The sequence below is a fragment of the Coregonus lavaretus genome (assembly GCF_964263955.1).
Source record: "Coregonus lavaretus genome assembly, chromosome: 8".
Taxonomy (NCBI): Eukaryota; Metazoa; Chordata; class Actinopteri; order Salmoniformes; family Salmonidae; genus Coregonus; species Coregonus lavaretus.
Genome location: NC_139995.1, coordinates 40,085,834 through 40,106,912, shown reverse-complemented (window position 1 = coordinate 40,106,912; position 21,079 = coordinate 40,085,834). Strand labels below are relative to the sequence as shown.

Here is a 21,079-nt window from a genome sequence, read left to right as displayed (position 1 = left end):
ACTGATAATCTCCCTCGATCTGGGGCTCCACGCAAGATCTCACCCCGTGGGGTCAAAATGATCACAAGAACGGTGAGCAAAAATCCCAGAACCACACGGGGGGAACCTAGTGAATGACCTGCAGAGAGCTGGGACCAAAGTAACAAAGCCTACCATCAGTAACACACTACGCCGCCAGGGACTCAAATCCTGCAGTGCCAGACGTGTCCCCCTGCTTAAGCCAGTACATGTCCAGGCCCGTCTGAAGTTTGCTAGAGTGCATTTGGATGATCCAGAAGAGGATTGGGAGAATGTCATATGGTCAGATGAAACCAAAATATAACTTTTTGGTAAAAACTCAACTCGTCGTGTTTGGAGGACAAAGAATGCTGAGTTGCATCCAAAGAACACCATACCTACTGTGAAGCATGGGGGTGGAAACATCATGCTTTGGGGCTGTTTTTCTGCAAAGGGACCAGGACGACTGATCCCTGTAAAGGAAAGAATGAATGGGGCCATGTATCGTGAGATTTTGAGTGAAAACCTCCTTCCATCAGCAAGGGCATTGAAGATGAAACGTGGCTGGGTCTTTCAGCATGACAATGATCCCAAACACACCGCCCGGGCAATGAAGGAGTGGTTTCGTAAGAAGCATTTCAAGGTCCTGGAGTGGCCTAGCCAGTCTCCAGATCTCAACCCCATAGAAAATCTTTGGAGGGAGTTGAAAGTCCGTGTTGCCCAGCGACAGCCCCAAAACATCACTGCTCTAGAGGAGATCTGCATGGAGGAATGGGCCAAAATACCAGCAACAGTGTGTGAAAACCTTGTGAAGACTTACAGAAAACGTTTGACCTGTGTCATTGCCAACAAAGGGTATATAACAAAGTATTGAGAAACTTTTGTTATTGACCAAATACTTATTTTCCACCATAATTTGTAAATAAATTCATTAAAAATCCTACAATGTGATTTTCTGGATTTTTTTTCCTCATTTTGTCTGTCATAGTTGACGTATACCTATGATGAAAATTACAGGCCTCTCTCATCTTTTTAAGTGGGAGAATTTGCACAATTGGTGGCTGACTAAATACTTTTTTCCCCCACTGTATCTGAAGATGATTATTTATTTAATGTTATTAGTGATTCATTTTAAGGAAAAAAATGACAAGCCTGTCCCTCATTTTAAGATCAACCCTGTTACATGAACTGAACTCTCATTTTTATATGGTGAAACTATTCCTTTTTTAAATATGTTTTTTCAAAAGAGACATTGCACATCTAATAGTCAAACCATAGTGTAAACGCAGGTGAGCTGGTTCTTTTCTTTTTGGCCATTTGCTGGTATTCTGTAATGGAAAACTGAGCGGGTAGAGCATAACACGTCAAACCTGTGACCCATAGATAGACAGGCTATAATTTTTTTAACAATTTAAATGTTTTAATGAAGCTTGCATTCAATAGACCCTCACTGTTGTACATACACAACAAGCTTCCATTCCCCCTGTCACAAGGGAATTTATGGCTGATTTAAGATGACGTTGTTAACCCTGTTACTTTATTTGGCACTTAACAGAATGTTCAAATTACATTCAGTTATTGTTATTATTATTTTTACCAAGTTAGACTACTCAAAGGCACCAAATTGAATTGGAACGACCCATATGTGTGACATTTGATTCTTCAATTTGACATTTTGCCCTCAAAGAGCATTATACAATTCCATTTCCCATTACAAAATTATTGTTGTCTATCAACAATGACAAGCCACCGGGGTCTGACAACTTGGATGGAAAATTACTGAGGATAATAGAGGACAATATTGCCACTCCTATTTGCCATATTTTCAATTTAAGCCTACTAGAATGTGTGTGCCCCCAGGTTTGGAGGGAAGCAAAAGTCATTCCGCTACCTAAGAATAGTAAAGCCCCCTTTACTGGCTCAAATAGCCGACCAATCAGCCTGTTACCAACCGTTAGTAAACTATTGGAAAAAATGGTGTTTGACCAGAAACAATGCTATTTTACAGTAAACAAATTGACAACAAACTTTCAGCATGTTTATAGAGAAGGACATTCAACAAGCACAGCACTTAAACAAATGACTGATGATTGGCTGAGAGAAATTGATGATAAAAATATTGTGGGGGCTGTTTTGTTAGACTTCAGTGCGGCTTTTGACATTATTGATCATAGTCTGCTGCTGGAAAACGTATGTGTTATGGCTTTATTGTGGATAAATAGTTACCTGTCTAACAGAACACAGAGGGTGTTCTTTAATGGAAGCCTCTCCAACATAATCCAGGTAGAATCAGGAATTCCCCAGGGCAGCTGTCTAGGCCCATTACTTCTTTCAATCTTTACTAATTACATGCCACTGGCTTTGAGTAAAGCCATAGTGTCTATGTATGCGGATGACTCAACACTATACATGTCAGCTACTACAACGACTGAAATGACTGCAACACATACAGTGGGGAAAAAAAGTATTTAGTCAGCCACCAATTGTGCAAGTTCTAAAACTTAAAAAGATGAGAGAGGCCTGTAATTTTCATCATAGGTACACGTCAACTATGACAGACAAATTGAGTGAAAAAAATCCAGAAAATCACATTGTAGGATTTTTTATTAATTTATTTGCAAATTATGGTGGAAAATAAGTATTTGGTCACCTACAAACAAGCAAGATTTCTGGCTCTCACAGACCTGTAACTTCTTCTTTAAGAGGCTCCTCTGTCCTCCACTCGTTACATGTATTAATGGCACCTGTTTGAACTTGTTATCAGTATAAAAGACACCTGTCCACAACCTCAAACAGTCACACTCCAAACTCCACTATGGCCAAGACCAAAGAGCTGTCAAAGGACACCAGAAACAAAATTGTAGACCTGCACCAGGCTGGGAAGACTGAATCTGCAATAGGTAAGCAGCTTGGTTTGAAGAAATCAACTGTGGGAGCAATTATTAGGAAATGGAAGACATACAAGACCACTGATAATCTCCCTCGATCTGGGGCTCCACGCAAGATCTCACCCCGTGGGGTCAAAATGATCACAAGAACGGTGAGCAAAAATCCCAGAACCACACGGGGGGACCTAGTGAATGACCTGCAGAGAGCTGGGACCAAAGTAACAAAGCCTACCATCAGTAACACACTACGCCGCCAGGGACTCAAAACCTGCAGTGCAGACGTGTCCCCCTGCTTAAGCCAATACATGTCCAGGCCCGTCTGAAGTTTGCTAGAGTGCATTTGGATGATCCAGAAGAGGATTGGGAGAATGTCATATGGTCAGATGAAACCAAAATATAACTTTTTGGTAAAAACTCAACTCGTCGTGTTTGGAGGACAAAGAATGCTGAGTTGCACCCAAAGAACACCATACCTACTGTGAAGCATGGGGTGGAAACATCATGCTTTGGGGCTGTTTTTCTGCAAAGGGACCAGGACGACTGATCCGTGTAAAGGAAAGAATGAATGGGGCCATGTATCGTGAGATTTTGAGTGAAAACCTCCTTCCATCAGCAAGGGCATTGAAGATGAAACATGGCTGGGTCTTTCAGCATGACAATGATCCCAAACACACTGCCCGGGCAACGAAGGAGTGGCTTCGTAAGAAGCATTTCAAGGTCCTGAAGTGGCCTAGCCAGTCTCCAGATCTCAACCCCATAGAAAATCTTTGGAGGGAGTTGAAAGTCCGTGTTGCCCAGCGACAGCCCCAAAACATCACTGCTCTAGAGGAGATCTGCATGGAGGAATGGGCCAAAATACCAGCAACAGTGTGTGAAAACCTTGTGAAGACTTACAGAAAACGTTTGACCTGCGTCATTGCCAACAAAGGGTATATAACAAAGTTTTGAGAAACTTTTGTTATTGACCAAATACTTATTTTCCACCATAATTTGCAAATAAATTCATTAAAAATCCTACAATGTGATTTTCTGGATTTTTTTTCTCAATTTGTCTGTCATAGTTAACGTGTACCTATGATGAAAATTACAGGCCTCTCTCATCTTTTTAAGTGGGAGAACTTGCACAATTGGTGGCTGACTAAATACTTTTTTCCCCCACTGTAACAAAGAGTTGCAGTTAGTTTCAGAGTGGGTGGCAAGGAATAAGTTAGTCCTAAATATTTATAAAACTAAAAGCATTGTAGTTGGGACAAATCATTCACTAAACCCTAAACCTCAACTAAATCTTGTACTAAATAATGTGGAAATTGAGCAAGTTGAGGTGACTAAACTGCTTGGAGTAACCCTGGATTGTAAACTGTCATGGTCAAAACATATTGATACAACAGTAGCTAAGATGGAGGAGAAGTATATCAATAATAAAGCACTGCTCTACCTTCTTAACAGCACTATCAACAAGGCAGGTCCTACAGGCCCTAGTTTTGTCACACCTGGACTACTGTTCAGTCGTGTGGTCAGCTGCCACAAAAAAGGAAAGGGCAGCACGGCTGGCCCTTGGATGTACACAGAGAGCTAATATTAATAATATGCATGTCAATCTCTCCTGGCTCAAAGTGGAGGAGAGATTGACTTCATCACTACTTGTATTAATGAGAGGTATTGACATGTTGAATGCACCGAGCTGTCTGTTTGAACTACTGGCGCACAGCTCGGACAAACATGCATACCCCACAAGACATGCCACCAGAGGTCTCTTCACAGTCCCCAAGTCCAGAACAGACTATGGGAGGCACACAGTACTACATAGAGCCATGACTACATGGAACTCTATTCCACATCAAGTAACTGATGCAAGTAGTAAAATTAGATTGAAAAAACAGATACAAAAATACCTTATGGAAGAGCAGGGACTGTGAAGCAACACAAACATAGGCGCAGACACATGCATAAACACACACGATAACATACGCACTATACACACACATACACATGGATTTTGTACTGTAGATATGTGGTAGTGGTGGAGTAGGGGCCTGAGGGCACAGTGTGTTGTGAAATCTGTCAATGTATTGTAATGTTTTTCAATTCGTATGAACAGCCTTTTTGCTGGACCCCAGGATCCATAATCCATAATAAATAGAAATACAATCTTTGAAGTCTCATTAGCTATGTTTCCATTAACTTGACCAGAGATTTTTGGTCGACATTAAGAAAGTTTGCATAGAAAATAGATGCGACAATAGCCTGCTAGGGTGTGTTTCCATGGAACTATCTTGTGTCGATAAAAACATCTAATGACGTCACACCTAAAAAAAATGTTTCCATTACCCATTTAGGGAAATGCCCTCCCACCTATCTGTTTCATGTCTCAGGTAGCCTGTGAAAGCCAGCATTATATAGAATGCAATCATTTACAAATATTTGCCATAGTCTAATAATTCTCATGTGCCAACGTATCACCATGGTCCATGGTGAAACTTGCACTCCTGTAGATCTGAAATAATTGGATGGTGAAACTTGCCAGCCAACCAGAAAAGCAAGGCGAAGCAATTCAGGCATTCTTGAAAGACAGGACAATCCTTTTCCTGCAAAGTAACATGATTTTATAGTTGAAAAATTGATTTAGCAAGCAGTAGGCATTTAGATTTAAATGTGGATTGGAGCTTTATTGTTACGCAGTAAAATCACGTGCCCGCATACCTTCAAAATGATTAGGCAATCATCATTTATTCAAATAACACAGTTTCCATAAAAAAATTGCGCAATAAAGAAGGTTCGACAAAATAAAAATCCACCCATGTCGAACTGATCATTATTTTTTCTCAATCTTTTGAAAATATATCCTAAATCTGCCATTTCCATTACACATGGTGCAAATATTGCTTTTGTCGAATAAACCTGGGTCAACGGAAACCTGCCTATTGTGTGCAGGGAAAACACAGTAAATATTGAAGTTGTGACCCAGCTAAATGACTCTCCTCTCTTTCCCTGCTGTCCTTCATAGGTGAGGAAGACTCTGGATGCCACCATGCAGACGCTGCAGGACATGCTGACAGTGGAGGACTTTGATGTGTCTGAGGCTTTCCAACACAGCCAGTCCACTGAGTCAGTCAAGTCTGCCTCGTCTGACTCCTACATGAGCAAAGTCAACGTTGCTAAGAGACGAGCCAATCAGCAGGAGACCGAGGGTTTCTACTTCACTGTGAGTGGCTCTGACAACTAACACCACTTAAAATGCAATAGAAATGCTTTTTAAATTGTATTTGTATGAATGCATACTGGTATTAAGTACTTGCTCTAGGGCTCTGATAAGGTCTTGTGTGGCTCAGTTGGTAAGATCATTGTGGTCATTGTAGCCTGATGTTCTACAGTACCCATAATGCTCTTGCACTATATCCAGGTTTATCTTACTAAACACGTTCCTAAAGCTAACACAATGGTGTCCTGTCTCCTTATTTTTACAGTCATGGTATCAATTCCCGCAGGGATTACAAACACATAATACAAATGAATGCACTCACTGTAAATGTACTGTAAGTCACTTTACAAAATGTGTCTGCTAAGTGGCATATTATTAGTATTATTAACAGTACTTAAAGTGCATTGGAAATGCTTTTTTAATTTTTATGAATGCATTGCATGCTGATATTAGAGTACTTAGCTACTCAGGTTTAGTGGCTTGGTCCAGTGTTCATCATAATGCAGCATTATGCCTTGTGGAATTCAGACAGGCAACCACCTGGTTGTGAGTTCATTCTACTGGTATTGGCATCAGGCTTTGGTGATACAAGTCATGCAAATTAATTCTGAAGTTAACCTTTTGATGTAATGACATAAAGCAGTAGTCACTGTAGCCTACAGTCACAAGTGTGGTCTTGTGTGGCTCAGTTTGTAAGAGTGTGTTATTAGCTATGCCAAGGTCACAGGTTCAATTCCTGCAGGGATCACAAACAAAATAATTGTTTACTCACTGTGTTACTGTAACTATGTACAGTGCATTCAGAAAGTATTGATGCCCCTTGACTTTTTCCACATTTTGTTGTGTTACAAAGTGGGGTTCAAATGGATTGAATTGTCATTTTTTGTCTACAATCAACACAAAATACTCTGTAATGTCAAAGTGGAAGATTTTATTAAATTTTTTACTAATGAAAAATAAAACACATATGTCGTGATTAGATAAGTATAATTAATAACTTCACCTTCGCTTTTTTATCTATCGGTGCCCTTCTTTGCAAGGTATTGGAAAACCTCCCTGGTCTTTGTGGTTGAATGTCACGCCCTGGCCTTGAGAGGCCGGTCATCTTTAGTTGGTTTGGTCAGGGCGTGAGAATCTATGCTAGAAATTCTATGTTTATGTTCTAGGTATTGTATTTCTATGTTTGTCCGGGTGTGATTCCCAATCAGAGACAGCTGTCGCTCATTGTCTCTGATTGGGGATCATACTTAAGTAGCCTGTTTGCCTACCTTAGTTGTGGGAACTTGTTCCGTGTTAGGCTTGTATGTGTATAGCCTGAGGACTTCGCGTTACGTTGTTTCTTGTTTTGTTTATGTTTATTGAGTTTAATAAACATTTACGCTTTTCACACTGCACCTTGGTCTGACCCGTCTCTCAATGTTCGTGACAGAAGAGCCCACCAAAAACGGACCAAGCAGCGTGCCCAGGAGCAGCAGACACCCTGGACACAGGTGGGGAAGTGTTTTTGGACATGGCAGGAGATTTTGGCAGGTGAAGGACCCTGGGCGAAGGAGGAGGCCCAGGCAGGAGAGGAACACAGAAGGCTTCAGCCGAGGAGGAAGCACGAGAGACAGCCCCAATAAAAAATGTTGGGGGGGCTAAAAGGGTGGTCGGGGATCGATAGAGAAGAGCCCCGACCACTGCACTCGTGAGGGCTCAAGGAGGAGTCCTCACTGGAGGAGGACTGGGCGCGGAGAGTAAAGGACTGGTACAGTCGTAGACCTCCAGCGCCGGTTCCCAGTCCGGTACGGCCCGTGCCTGCTCCCCGCACCAAACCAGTGGTCCGTGTATCCAGTCCGGTACGGCCCGTCCCTGCTCCTCGCACCAAACCAGTGGTGCGTGTCGCCAGCCCGGTACGCCCCGTACCTGCTCCCCGCACCAAGCCAGTGGTGCGTGTTCCCAGTCCAGTACAGCCCGTCCCTGCTCCTCGCACCAAACCAATACGCCCCGTACCTGCTCCCCGCACCAAGCCAGTGGTGCGTGTTCCCAGTCCAGTACGGCCCGTCCCTGCTCCTCGCACCAAACCAATGGTGCGTGTCGCCAGCCCGGTACGCCCCGTACCTGCTCCCCGCACCAAGCCAGTGGTGCGTGTTCCCAGTCCAGTACGGCCCGTTCCTGCTCCTCGCACCAAACCAGTGGTGCGTGTCGCCAGCCCGGTACGCCCCGTACCTGCTCCCCGCACCAATCCAGTGGTGCGTGTTCCCAGTCCAGTACGGCCCGTCCCTGCTCCTCGCACCAAACCAGTGGTGCGTGTCGCCAGCCCAGTACGCCCCGTACCTGCTACCCACACCAGGCCAGTGGTGCGTGTCTCCAGTCCGGCCCAGCCCGTGCCTGCACCTCACACCAAGCCAGTGGTGCGTGTTCCCAGTCTGGTAAGGCCCGTGCCTGCTCCTCGCACCAGACCAGTGGTGCGTGTCCCCAGTCCGGCCCGGCCCGTTCCTGCTCCTCGCACCAGACCTGTGGTGCGTGTCTCCAGTCCGGCCCGGCCCGTTCCTGCTCCTCGCACCAGACCAGTGGTGCGTGTCCCCAGTCCGGCCCGGCCTGCTCCACCGGTGCCTGATCCCGCTCCGGTCGGTTGCTCCACTCCGGAGCCAGAGCAATCCGCTCCACCGGTGCCTGATCCAGTTCCGGTCGGTTGCTCCACTCCGGATCCAGAGCAGTCCGCTCCACCGGGGTCCAGTGCAGCTCCGGTCAGCGGCTCCACTTCGGAGCCAGAGCAGTCCGCTCCACCGGTGCCGAGTCCAACTCCGGTCAGCGGATCCATTCCGGAGCCAGAGCAGTCCGCTCCACCGGTGCCTAGTCCAGTTCCGGTCAGTGGCTCCACTCCGGAGCCAGAGCAGTCCGCTCCACCTGTGCCTAGTCCAGCTCCGGTCAGCAGATCCATTCCGGAGCCAGAGCAGTCGCTCCACCGGTGCCCAGTCTAGCTCCGGTCAGCGGGTCCACTCTGGAGCCAGAGCAGTCCGCTCCACCGGGGGCCAGTTCAGCTCCGGTCAGCGGCTCCACTTCAGACCCAGAAGTCAGCCCCTCGCCAGGGTCGGGCCTCCCACACCAGGGTCCAGACAGGGCTTGGTGCATCGTGGGAGGAATGAGAGGGAAAGCATCGCGCCGAGGTCCAGACCAGACCAGGGGCGCAACGGGGAGGCAGAGAGGGAGAGGTTGTCACGCCCGGAGCTGGATCCGCCTCCAAGGCTGAATGCCCACCCGGACCCTCCCCTAATGAGTCAGGTTGATGCGGCCGGAGTACGCACCTTTGGGGGGGGGGGGGTACTGTCACGCCCTGGCCTTGAGAGGCTGGTCGTCTTTCTATGTTTATGTTCTAGGTATTGTATTTCTATGTTTGGCCGGGTGTGATTCCCAATCAGAGACAGCTGTCGCTCGTTGTCTCTGATTGGGGATCATACTTAAGTAGCCTGTTTGCCTACCTTAGTTGTGGGATATTGTTCCGTGTTAGGCTTGTATGTGTATAGCCTGATGACTTCACGTTACGTTGTTTCTTGTTTTGTTTATGTTTATTGAGTTTAATAAACATTTACGCTTTTCACGCTGCACCTTGGTCTGACCCGTCTCTCAATGTTCGTGACATTGAATCTGTGTTTGAAAATCACTACTCGACTGAGGGACCTTACAGATAATTGTTTGTGTGGGTTACAGAGATGAGGTAGTCATAAAAAAATCCTGTTAACCACTATTATTGCACACAAAGTGAGTCCATGCAATTTATTATGTGATTTGTTAAGCAAATGTTTACTCCTAAACTTATTTAGGTTTGCCATAACAAAAGGGTTGAATACTTCTTGACTGAAGACATTTCAGCTTTTCATTTTTTATTAATTTGTACTTTGACACTGACATTATGGGGTATTACAGTGGGGAAAAAAAGTATTTAGTCAGCCACCAATTGTGCAAGTTCTCCCACTTAAAAAGATGAGAGAGGCCTGTAATTTTCATCATAGGTACACGTCAACTATGACAGACAAATTGAGAATTTTTTTCTCCAAAAAATCACATTGTAGGATTTTTAATGAATTTATTTGCAAATTATGGTGGAAAATAAGTATTTGGTCACCTACAAACAAGCAAGATGTCTGGCTCTCACAGACCTGTAACTTCTTCTTTAAGAGGCTCCTCTGTCCTCCACTCGTTACCTGTATTAATGGCACCTGTTTGAACTTGTTATCAGTATAAAAGACACCTGTCCACAACCTCAAACAGTCACACTCCAAACTCCACTATGGCCAAGACCAAAGAGCTGTCAAAGGACACCAGAAACAACATTGTAGACCTGCACCAGGCTGGGAAGACTGAATATGCAATAGGTAAGCAGCTTGGTTTGAAGAAATCAACTGTGGGAGCAATTATTAGGAAATGGAAGACATATAAGACCACTGATAATCTCCCTCGATCTGGGGCTCCACGCAAGATCACACCCCGTGGGGTCAAAATGATCACAAGAACGGTGAGCAAAAATCCCAGAACCACACAGGGGGACCTAGTGAATGACCTGCAGAGAGCTGGGACCAAAGTAACAAAGCCTACCATCAGTAACACACTACGCCGCCAGGGACTCAAATCCTGCAGTGCCAGACGTGTCCCCCTGCTTAAGCCAGTACATGTCCAGGCCCGTCTGAAGTTTGCTAGAGTGCATTTGGATGATCCAGAAGAGGATTGGGAGAATGTCATATGGTCAGATGAAACCAAAATAGAACTTTTTGGTAAAAACTCAACTCGTCGTGTTTGGAGGACAAAGAATGCTGAGTTGCATCCAAAGAACACCATACCTACTGTGAAGCATGGGGGTGGAAACATCATGCTTTGGGGCTGTTTTTCTGCAAAGGGACCAGGACGACTGATCCGTGTAAAGGAAATAATGAATGGGGCCATGTATCGTGAGATTTTGAGTGAAAACCTCCTTCCATCAGCAAGGGCATTGAAGATGAAACGTGGCTGGGTCTTTCAGCATAACAATGATCCCAAATGCACCGCCCGGGCAACGAAGGAGTGGCTTCGTAAGAAGCATTTCAAGGTCCTGGAGTGGCCTAGCCAGTCTACAGATCTCAACCCCATAGAAAATCTTTGGAGGGAGTTGAAAGTCCGTGTTGCCCAGCGACAGCCCCAAAACTTCACTGCTCTAGAGGAGATCTGCATGGAGGAATGGGCCAAAATACCAGCAACAGTGTGTGAAAACCTTGTGAAGACTTACAGAAAACATTTGACCTGTGTCATTGCCAACAAAGGGTATATAACAAAGTATTGAGAAACTTTTGTTATTGACCAAATACTTATTTTCCACCATAATTTGCAAATAAATTCATTAAAAATCCTACAATGTGATTTTCTGGATTTTTCTTTCTCATTTTGTCTGTCATAGTTGACGTGTACCTATGATGAAAATTACAGGCCACTCTCATCTTTTTAAGTGGGAGAGCTTGCACAATTGGTGGCTGACTAAATACTTTTTTTCCCCACTGTATGTGTAGATCAGTGATACAAAATCTAAATGTAATCAATTTTATATTCAAGCTGTCACACAACAAAATGTGGAAAAAGTAAAGGGTGTGAATACATTTTGACGGCACTGTAAGTAGCTTTGGATCAAAGTGTCCTCTAAATGTCATATTTTATACTTTTCTTTTGCCCTGTATAGAAATTCAAAGAGTACCTGAATGGCAGCAACCTTATAGTGAAACTACAGGCCAAGTATGACCTACTGAAGCAGACTCTGGGAGAAGGTGAGAACACTTCTTCACATGGTGACAAAGTTGTTGTTTCACTACTGGAGCACAATGCCATTCATATAGTCATTACCTTCCCTTTATCACTAGCAGCAGCTTACCAATTGTAGTCTTCGTATGGTTCAAACATTGTTGTGAAATTGTGTTGTTAAATAGTGGGCAACTTAACTGCCATATCAACCACCAGTAATAAACCATATTGTATCTTTAGCCATATTTCTTTGAGAAACCTATTTGATTGTCCAGCAGCAGCCAACCAGCTGGCGACAGTATTTCCAGGGATTAGTTGTGGTTGGTCAGACAGACAGACAGACATAGGGTTTGTGCTGGAAGCTGTTTTATTAGACATGACATGGTCCCTGAATTCAACCATTCGAGGCACTGATCAAATATTGTTATCAGGGGATATAATGTAATCTTGTATTCTTGTATTTTTGTTTCTTCTGTAGTGTACAAGCCCCTAATGCAACCCCCCTGTTACCATAACTAGATGACATACGCTACATGACCAAAAGCATGTGGACATCTGCTCGTCGAACATCTCATTCCAAAATCATGTGCATTAATATGGAGTTGGTCCCCCCTTTACTGCTATAAGAGCCTCCACTCTTCTGTGAAGGTTTTCCACTAGATGTTGGAACATTGCTCCTGGACTTGCTTCCATTCAGCCACAAGAGCATTGGTGAGGTCGGGCACTGATGTTGGGCGATTAGGCCTGGCTCGCAGTCGGCGTTCCAATTCATCCCAAAGGTGTTCGATGGAGTTGAGGTCAGAGCTCTGTGCAGGCCAGTCAAGTTCTTCCACACCGATCTCGATAAACCATTTCTGTATGGACCTCGCTTTGTGCATGCTGAAACATGAAAGGGCCTTCCCCCAAACTGTTGCCACAAAGTTGGAAGCACAGAATCGTCTAGAATGTCATTGTATGCAGTAGCGTTACGATTTCCCTTCACTGGAACTAAGGGGCCTAGCCCGAACCATGAAAAACAACCCCAGAACATTATTCCTCCTCCACCAAACTTTAAAGTTGGCACTATGCATTGGGGCAGGTAGCATTCTCCAGGCATCCGCCAAACCCAGATTCGTCCGAAGTATGATTCATCACTCCAGAGAACGCATTTCCACTGCTCCACAGTCCAATGGCGGCGACCTTTACACCACTCCAGCCGACGCTTGGCATTGCACATGGTGATCTTAGGCTTGTGTGTGGCTGCTGGGCCATGGAAACCCATTTCATGAAGCTCCCGACTAACAGTTCTTGTGCTGACGTTGCTTCCAGAGGCAGTTTGGAACTCGGTAGTGAGTGTTGCAACCGAGGACAGACAATGTTTACGTGCTGCACGCTTCAGCACTTGGTGGTCCCGTTCTGTGAGCTTGTGTGGCCCACCACTTCGTGGCTGAGCCGTTGTTGCTCCTAGATGTTCCACTTCACAATAACAGCACTTACAGTTGACCAGAGCATCTCTAGCAGGGCAGACATTTGACGAACAGACTTGTTGGAAAGGTGGCATCCTATGACGGTGCCACGTTGAAAGTCACTGAGCTCTTCAGTAAGGCCATTCTACTGTCAATTTTTGTCTATGGAGATTGCATGGCTGTGTGTTCAATTGTATACACCTGTCAGCAACAGGTGTAGCTGAAATAGCCAAATCCACTAATTTGAAGGGGTGTCCACATACTTTTGTATATATGGTGTATCGTGTTACAGTATATTATTACTGTAACAGTTACTACTATATTGCACAAACCCAATGCAGCCAAATGCAGCCTTCCTCACTCTCAACCTTCCCTCCTCCTTCCCCTTTGTCCCTGGATACGCTAGCTTTCATTGACATTCCGCTCTGAGTTGGCAGGGTTCGCCCCCTCCGGCACTCTATCTACGGTTTCTAGGGCGACCGCTGAATGACCGCTGCCTGGCTGGCTGTATGTGGTCATGGCGCCCGCACCATTGAGTCCGTCTGAATAGGTGCCCGTGTTCTCATAATGCCCTTCATCCGTCGCCCCCGCTTCTGTGTGCCCCATCTGCCAGCTCTGTAGACAACCAGGTCTGGCTCAGAATGAACTCAACCGTGCCATTCAAGCGTTGTCTTTTCTCTCTCTCACAGACACGTGCACGCAAGCATGCACACACACACATACACACTAATTTTCTCTCTCTCTATTTCTCCCCCTCTCTCTCTCTCCATTTCTTCCCTCCTTTCTTTTAGGGGAAAGGGCTGAATATGGAACGACACGGTAAGAAACGAGGGTGAAAAGAGGAGGAAGAAAAGCGTGTCAAATCCTTCCTGTTTTCTGGGAAATAGCAGAGATGACGTCATGTTAAAGTGAATAGCAGTTTGGTCCTGAGCCTCTCTGGAAAGTCAGGGGTGGAATTCCAAATAGGGAAAGGGGATGTGGTCTGTCTGTTGATGAATAAACATAATTCTGAGCAAACTGGAGTTTGCAATGAAGCAGCTATGGGGAGATGAGCTGGCTGTAAGACCATCTGTCACCCATCAGTCACTACAGTGGCCATAAGGAGCCTTGTTAAACACTACAGTATAGTACAGGTATCTGTTAATCAGAACAGTACTGTATATTAACCACAGACATTACGCTAGTCAGAAATCAGCGAGTGGAGAAGAATGAGTAGTAGTAGAGCCATTAGGTTTTGATATCTCCTCTCAGCTCACAGGCCTGTTACAGTATTTATATTGAATTCTCTGTGTCATTACTCATGTGCTTTGAATGTAATCATGTTTTTATGAACTGATTTATTTGATAAGTTGCACATAGTCATTATAGTCAGGTTATCCAGGGTTTAGCTGAAACAGCTGTGATAAAAGTCAAAGCATACTTCCTCTGCTCTGTGACTCCACTTGTGTGTTAAAATAATGTTATGGTTTGTACTGTGAGAGGAGGGGAAGGAATAGGACATACAGTGGGGAAAAAAAGTATTTAGTCAGCCACCAATTGTGCAAGTTCTCCCACTTAAAAATATGAGAGAGGCCTGTAATTTTCATCATAGGTACACGTCAACTATGACAGACAAGTTGAGGAAAAGAAATCCAGAAAATCACATTGTAGGATTTTTAATGAATTTATTTGCAAATTATGGTGGAAAATAAGTATTTGGTCACCTACAAACAAGCAAGATTTCTGGCTCTCACAGACCTGTAACTTCTTCTTTAAGAGCCTCCTCTGTCCTCCACTCGTTACCTGTATTAATGGCACCTGTTTGAACTTGTTATCAGTATAAAAGACACCTGTCCACAACCTCAAACAGTCACACTCCAAACTCCACTATGGCCAAGACCAAAGAGCTGTCAAAGGACACCAGAAACAAAATTGTAGACCTGCACCAGGCTGGGAAGACTGAATCTGCAATAGGTAAGCAGCTTGGTTTGAAGAAATCAACTGTGGGAGCAATTATTAGGAAATAGAAGACATACAAGACCACTGATAATCTCCCTCGATCTGGGGCTCCACGCAAGATCTCACCCCGTGGGGTCAAAATGATCACAAGAACGGTGAGCAAAAATCCCAGAACCACACGGGGGGACCTAGTGAATGACCTGCAGAGAGCTGGGACCAAAGTAACAAAGCCTACCATCAGTAACACACTACGCCGCCAGGGACTCAAATCCTGCAGTGCCAGACGTGTCCCCCTGCTTAAGCCAGTACATGTCCAGGCCCGTCTGAAGTTTGCTAGAGTGCATTTGGATGATCCAGAAGAGGATTGGGAGAATGTCATATGGTCAGATGAAACCAAAATAGTAAAAACTCAACTCGTCGTGTTTGGAGGACAAAGAATGCTGAGTTGCATCCAAAGAACACCATACCTACTGTGAAGCATGGGGGTGGAAACATCATGCTTTGGGGCTGTTTTTCTGCAAAGGGACCAGGACGACTGATCTGTGTAAAGGAAAGAATGAATGGGGCCATGTATCGTGAGATTTTGAGTGAAAACCTCCTTCCATCAGCAAGGGCATTGAAGATGAAACGTGGCTGGGTCTTTCAGCATGACAATGATCCCAAACACACCGCCCAGGCAACGAAGGAGTGGCTTCGTAAGAAGCATTTCAAGGTCCTGGAGTGGCCTAGCCAGTCTCCAGATCTCAACCCCATAGAAAATCTTTGGAGGGAGTTGAAAGTCTGTGTTGCCCAGCGACAGCCCCAAAACATCACTGCTCTAGAGGAGATCTGCATGGAGGAATGGGCCAAAATACCAGCAACAGTGTGTGAAAACCTTGTGAAGACTTACAGAAAACGTTTGACCTGTGTCATTGCCAACAAAGAGTATATAACAAAGTATTGAGAAACTTTTGTTATTGACCAAATACTTATTTTCCACCATAATTTGCAAATAAATTCATTAAAAATCCTACAATGTGATTTTCTGGATATTTCTTTCTCAATTTGTCTGTCATAGTTGACGTGTACCTATGATGAAAATTACAGGCCTCTCTCATCTTTTTAAGTGGGAGAACTTGCACAATTGGTGGCTGACTAAATACTTTTTTTCCCCACTGTACACAGCTATCTAGAGCCATGCACTGTATATAGTGGCTCTGCATATATCTAGAAAAACATTATCCCACTGACTATACAGTATGAAATACATGTTTCAGTCCTTGTTGTTTTTCATCATAGTTCATGTGTATCTGCACCCCCTACCCCAACCTCCTATTCTACCATCAGCCCCCCCACTCTTCCCCCTAAACCCAGGAGAATGCGGAAGCCTAGACCTTGCTCTGTTTTTAATCATAAACTCTTTAACGGCAATATGGAGACCTTCATCAAGGTACTGACTGGCCCCTATGTGGTTTCTCTCTGTGTGTTAGTGTCTATATGTCAGCTATCTCTACCAGCAGCTCTAGGGGTTCTACCTCTCTGTCCTGTCTATGACTGCTCTCTCGTCTCACTCCAACTTCAGCTTAGCTCACTGACTTTCCCTTCCTTCATGGCCCTGTGCTGGGCACAATGACTTTATAAATAAATAGACTAAATGACTGAGATTCCTCTCCATTCACTCCTATAGGGAATTCTCAGACTTGGCAGTCCATTGGCTTGACAGCTGGGAAAGGTAGTGTTTGTCTCTCTGGTCTGGAGAAGAGTCAATTCTACAAAACTAAGTTTCAAGTTTGTTTAAGTACCAAACGTAGACAGACTCTGGTCGTGTGGGGTTTGCTTATGACATTCCTGCCCATGTTATAGCACTTGAACCCTGAACTCTAGACGTTAAACACATTTTGGCGACGGGCCAGTTGGCCCAGCACTAAACATGTCAGGCTATGAAAATATACACACAGGGCCATATCCTCTGCGTAAGTCAGGATCCAACACTGGTACACTGACAGAAAGAGTGTGTACACAGCAGTGGAGTCCACTGGGGCTGTTAGTGTCAGACTGTCATGGTCCTAGTGTCTCCAAGTGACGTCTCCTCAGAGATAATAAAATTGCCCCAGTCAACCATGGTGTAAAAACTGAGCCTCTCCTGCCAGTCGTCCACAGTCCCAGGCCCATCGTCCTAGCCTTCACCAGAACCCCCAACCCTCCCCTCCCCTCCACCAGCCCCATCCTACCCAAGCTTGGGTCTCCCCCGTCCCATACTCTGGCTCTTCTCGCAGGCTTGACCTCTGACCCCCTCCCTCTAGAGGTCCTATGTTTCCCTGTGCTTCTCTAACCTTGTTGTGGTTCTTCTTGCCTCTCTGTTCTGTTCATCCTGCTGCTGCCACTGCTTTCTGCCTGCCCCAGGGGAAGACGGAATACCCGCGCCCGCAGCCAGGTATTCTGGTTATTCTGTCATAGAGGGGGTGAAGAGTAGCCTGGTCCAAGATGTGTTTGTGCTCTCTGCCAATGACCATAGGAGTTGGTAAGACAGCACCAACAGATCTAAGAATCACGCTAGGGGTAAATATGTGTACACTAACTAAACAACATCTCTCTGCCTGCCTTGTCCCTCTGTCCTTTATCATGTGATAACCAATTAATAATGTATATATGAATATACACTGACTGTACAGAACATTCGGAACACCTTAATATTGAGTTGCACTCCCCCCTTTTGTCCTGAGAACAGCCTCAATTCGTTGGGGCATGGACTCTTCAAGGTGTCAAAAGCATTCCACAGGGATGCTGGCCCAATGCTTCCCACAGTTGTGTCAAGTTGGCTGGATGTCCTTTGGGTGGTAGACCATTCTTGATACACATGGGAAACTGTTCAGTGTGAAAACCCCAGCAGCTTTGCAGTTCTTGACACACTCATACCGGTGCACCTAGCACCTACTACCATACCCCGTTCAAAGGCTGTTACGAACCCCGTGGCTTTAAAAGTCTAGGGTGGATGGAAAAGAGGCCTGTAACATAACTCATGCAAATTAGGCTATTGCCAAGGAACAGTGAGAACAAATACGCCAACAACCAAATGCTACCGTCAAACACAAAATGTTTATTATAAAACACACGGTAAATGGTTTGGGGAAAGGGGCTGAGCTGGACCCAAGGAATGAAACAATAAAGTCAAAAAACCCTAAACTGATCTTGCCTGCCTCAAGAACTACTAAGCTTACTGCTAACCATACAAAAATACAGTAGGTGGTCCACTCAGGTCTAACTAGTGCGTTTAGACAAGGTTTTCCTACGGGTAGTGTATGCCCAAGGGCAACTTGCTAAATCCCCCTTTTCCCAGGCACAAACAAACAATATAGGTACCATACGGACTAAACAGTTAACGAGTGAGTACACAAAAACAAGACACCACCGTATACATTTACGTCATTTAGCAGACGCTCTTATCCAGAGCGACTTACAAATAGGTGCATTCACCTTATAGCCAGTGGGATAACCACTTTACAATTTATTTATTTTATTTATATTTTTTTGGGGGGGGGGGGGGGGGGGGGTAGAAGGATTACTTTATCCTATCCCAGGTATTCCTTAAAGAGGTGGGGTTTCAAATGTCTCCGGAAGGTGGTGAGTGACTCCGCTGTCCTGGCATCGTGAGGGAGCTTGTTCCACCATTGGGGTGCCAGAGCAGCGAACAGTTTTGACTGGGCTGAGCGGGAACTATGCTTCCGCAGAGGTAGGGGAGCCAGCAGGCCAGAGGTGGATGAACGCAATGCCCTCGTTTGGGTGTAGGGACTGATCAGAGCCTGAAGGTACGGAGGTGCCGTTCCCCTCACAGCTCCGTAGGCAAGCACCATGGTCTTGTAGCAGATGCGAGCTTCAACTGGAAGCCAGTGGAGTGTGCGGAGGAGCGGGGTGACGTGAGAGAACTTGGGAAGGTTGAACACCAGACGGGCTGCGGCATTCTGGATGAGTTGTAGGGGTTTAATGGCACAGGCAGGGAGCCCAGCCAACAGCGAGTTGCAGTAATCCAGACGGGAGATGACAAGTGCCTGGATTAGGACCTGTGCCGCTTCCTGTGTAAGGCAGGGTCGTACTCTCCGAATGTTGTAGAGCATGAACCTACAGGATCGGGTCACCGCCTTGATGTTAGCGGAGAACAACAGGGTGTTGTCCAGGGTCATGCCAAGGCTCTTCGCACTCTGGGAGGAGGACACAACGGAGTTGTCAACCGTGATGGCGAGATCATGGAACAGGCAGTCCTTCCCCGGGAGGAAGAGCAGCTCCGTCTTGCCAAGGTTCAGCTTGAGGTGGTGATCCATCATCCATACTGATATGTCTGCCAGACATGCAGAGATGCGATTCGCCACCTGGTTATCAGAAGGGGGAAAGGAGAAGATTAGTTGTGTGTCGTCAGCGTAGCAATGATAGGAGAGGCCATGTGAGGATATGACAGAGCCAAGTGACTTGGTGTATAGCGAGAATAGGAGAGGGCCTAGAACTGAGCCCTGGGGGACACCAGTGGTGAGAGCACGTGGTGCGGAGACAGCTTCTCGCCACGCCACTTGGTAGGAGCGACCGGTCAGGTAGGACGCAATCCAAGAGTGAGCCGCGCCGGAGATGCCCAGCTCGGAGAGGGTGGAGAGGAGGATCTGATGGTTCACAGTATCAAAGGCAGCAGACAGGTCTAGAAGGACAAGAGCAGAGGAGAGAGAGTTAGCTTTAGCAGTGCGGAGAGCCTCTGTGACACAGAGAAGAGCAGTCTCAGTTGAATGACCAGTCTTGAAACCTGACTGGTTTGGATCAAGAAGGTCATTCTGAGAGAGATAGCAAGAGAGTTGGCTAAAGACGGCACGCTCAATAGTTTTGGAGAGAAAAGAGAGAAGGGATACTGGTCTGTAGTTGTTGACATCAGAGGGATCGAGTGTTGGTTTTTTGAGAAAGGGTGCAACTCTCGCTCTCTTGAAGACGGAAGGGACATAGCCAGCGGTCAAGGATGAGTAGATCAGCGAGAAGGTCACCGGAGATGGTCTGGAGAAGAGAGGGGATAGGGTCAAGCGGGCAGGTTGTTGGGCGGCCTGCCGTCACAAGTTTTTATCTGGAGAGAGAGGGGAGAAAGAAGTCAAAGCATAGGGTAGGGCAGTGTGAGCAGGACCAGCAGTGTCATTTGACTTAACAAACGAGGATCGGATGTTGTCAACCTTCTTTTCAAAATGGTTGACGAAGTCATCCACAGAGAGGGAGTATGGGGGGGGGGGGGGGGGGGGGGGGGGGATTCAGCAGGGAGGAGAATGTGGCAAAGAGCTTCCTAGGTTTAGAGGCAGATGCTTGGAATTTAGAGTGGTAGAAAGTGGCCTTAGCAGCAGAAACAGATGAAGAAAATGTAGAGAGGGAGTGAAAAGATGCCAGGTCCGCAGGGAGTCTAGTTTTCCTCCATTTCCGCTCAGCTGCCCGGAGTTCTGTTCTGTGAGCTCGCAATGAGTCATCAAGCCACGGAGCTGGAGGGGTGGACCGAGCCGGCCGGGAGGATAGGGGACATAGAGAGTCAAAGGATGCAGAAATTGAGGAGAGGAGGGTTGAGGAGGCAGAATCAGGAGATTGGAGGGAGAAGGATTGAGCAGAGGGAAGAGATGATAGGATGGAAGAGGAGAGAGTAGCGGGAGAGAGAGCGAAGGTTGCGACGGCGCATTATCATCTGTGTGAGTAGTGTTGGAGGAGAGGGAGAGAGAAAAGGATACAAAGTAGTGGTCGGACACTTGGAGGGGAGTTGCAGTGAGATTAGTAGAACAGCATCTAGTAAAGATTAGGTCAAGCGTATTGCCTGCCTTGTGAGTAGGGGGGGGGGGATGGTGAGAGGGTGAGGTCAAAAGAAGAGAGGAGTGGAAAGAAGGAGGCAG

The 21,079-nt window shown here is 45.9% G+C and overlaps 1 protein-coding gene across 1 annotated transcript in view; it reads left to right on the top strand.

The window, feature by feature from the left end:
• The window catches only part of LOC311134171 (SLIT-ROBO Rho GTPase-activating protein 3-like), a 97,293-nt gene that overhangs the window by 60,663 nt on the left and 15,551 nt on the right, over window positions 1–21,079 (top strand). Inside the window, exons 9-12 of the mRNA XM_084167782.1 lie at window positions 5,890–6,087; window positions 11,768–11,852; window positions 14,063–14,090; window positions 16,536–16,638. Of these exons, the coding sequence (XP_084023908.1) occupies window positions 5,890–6,087; window positions 11,768–11,852; window positions 14,063–14,090; window positions 16,536–16,638 (414 nt within the window). The remainder of the gene's footprint in view (window positions 1–5,889; window positions 6,088–11,767; window positions 11,853–14,062; window positions 14,091–16,535; window positions 16,639–21,079) is intronic.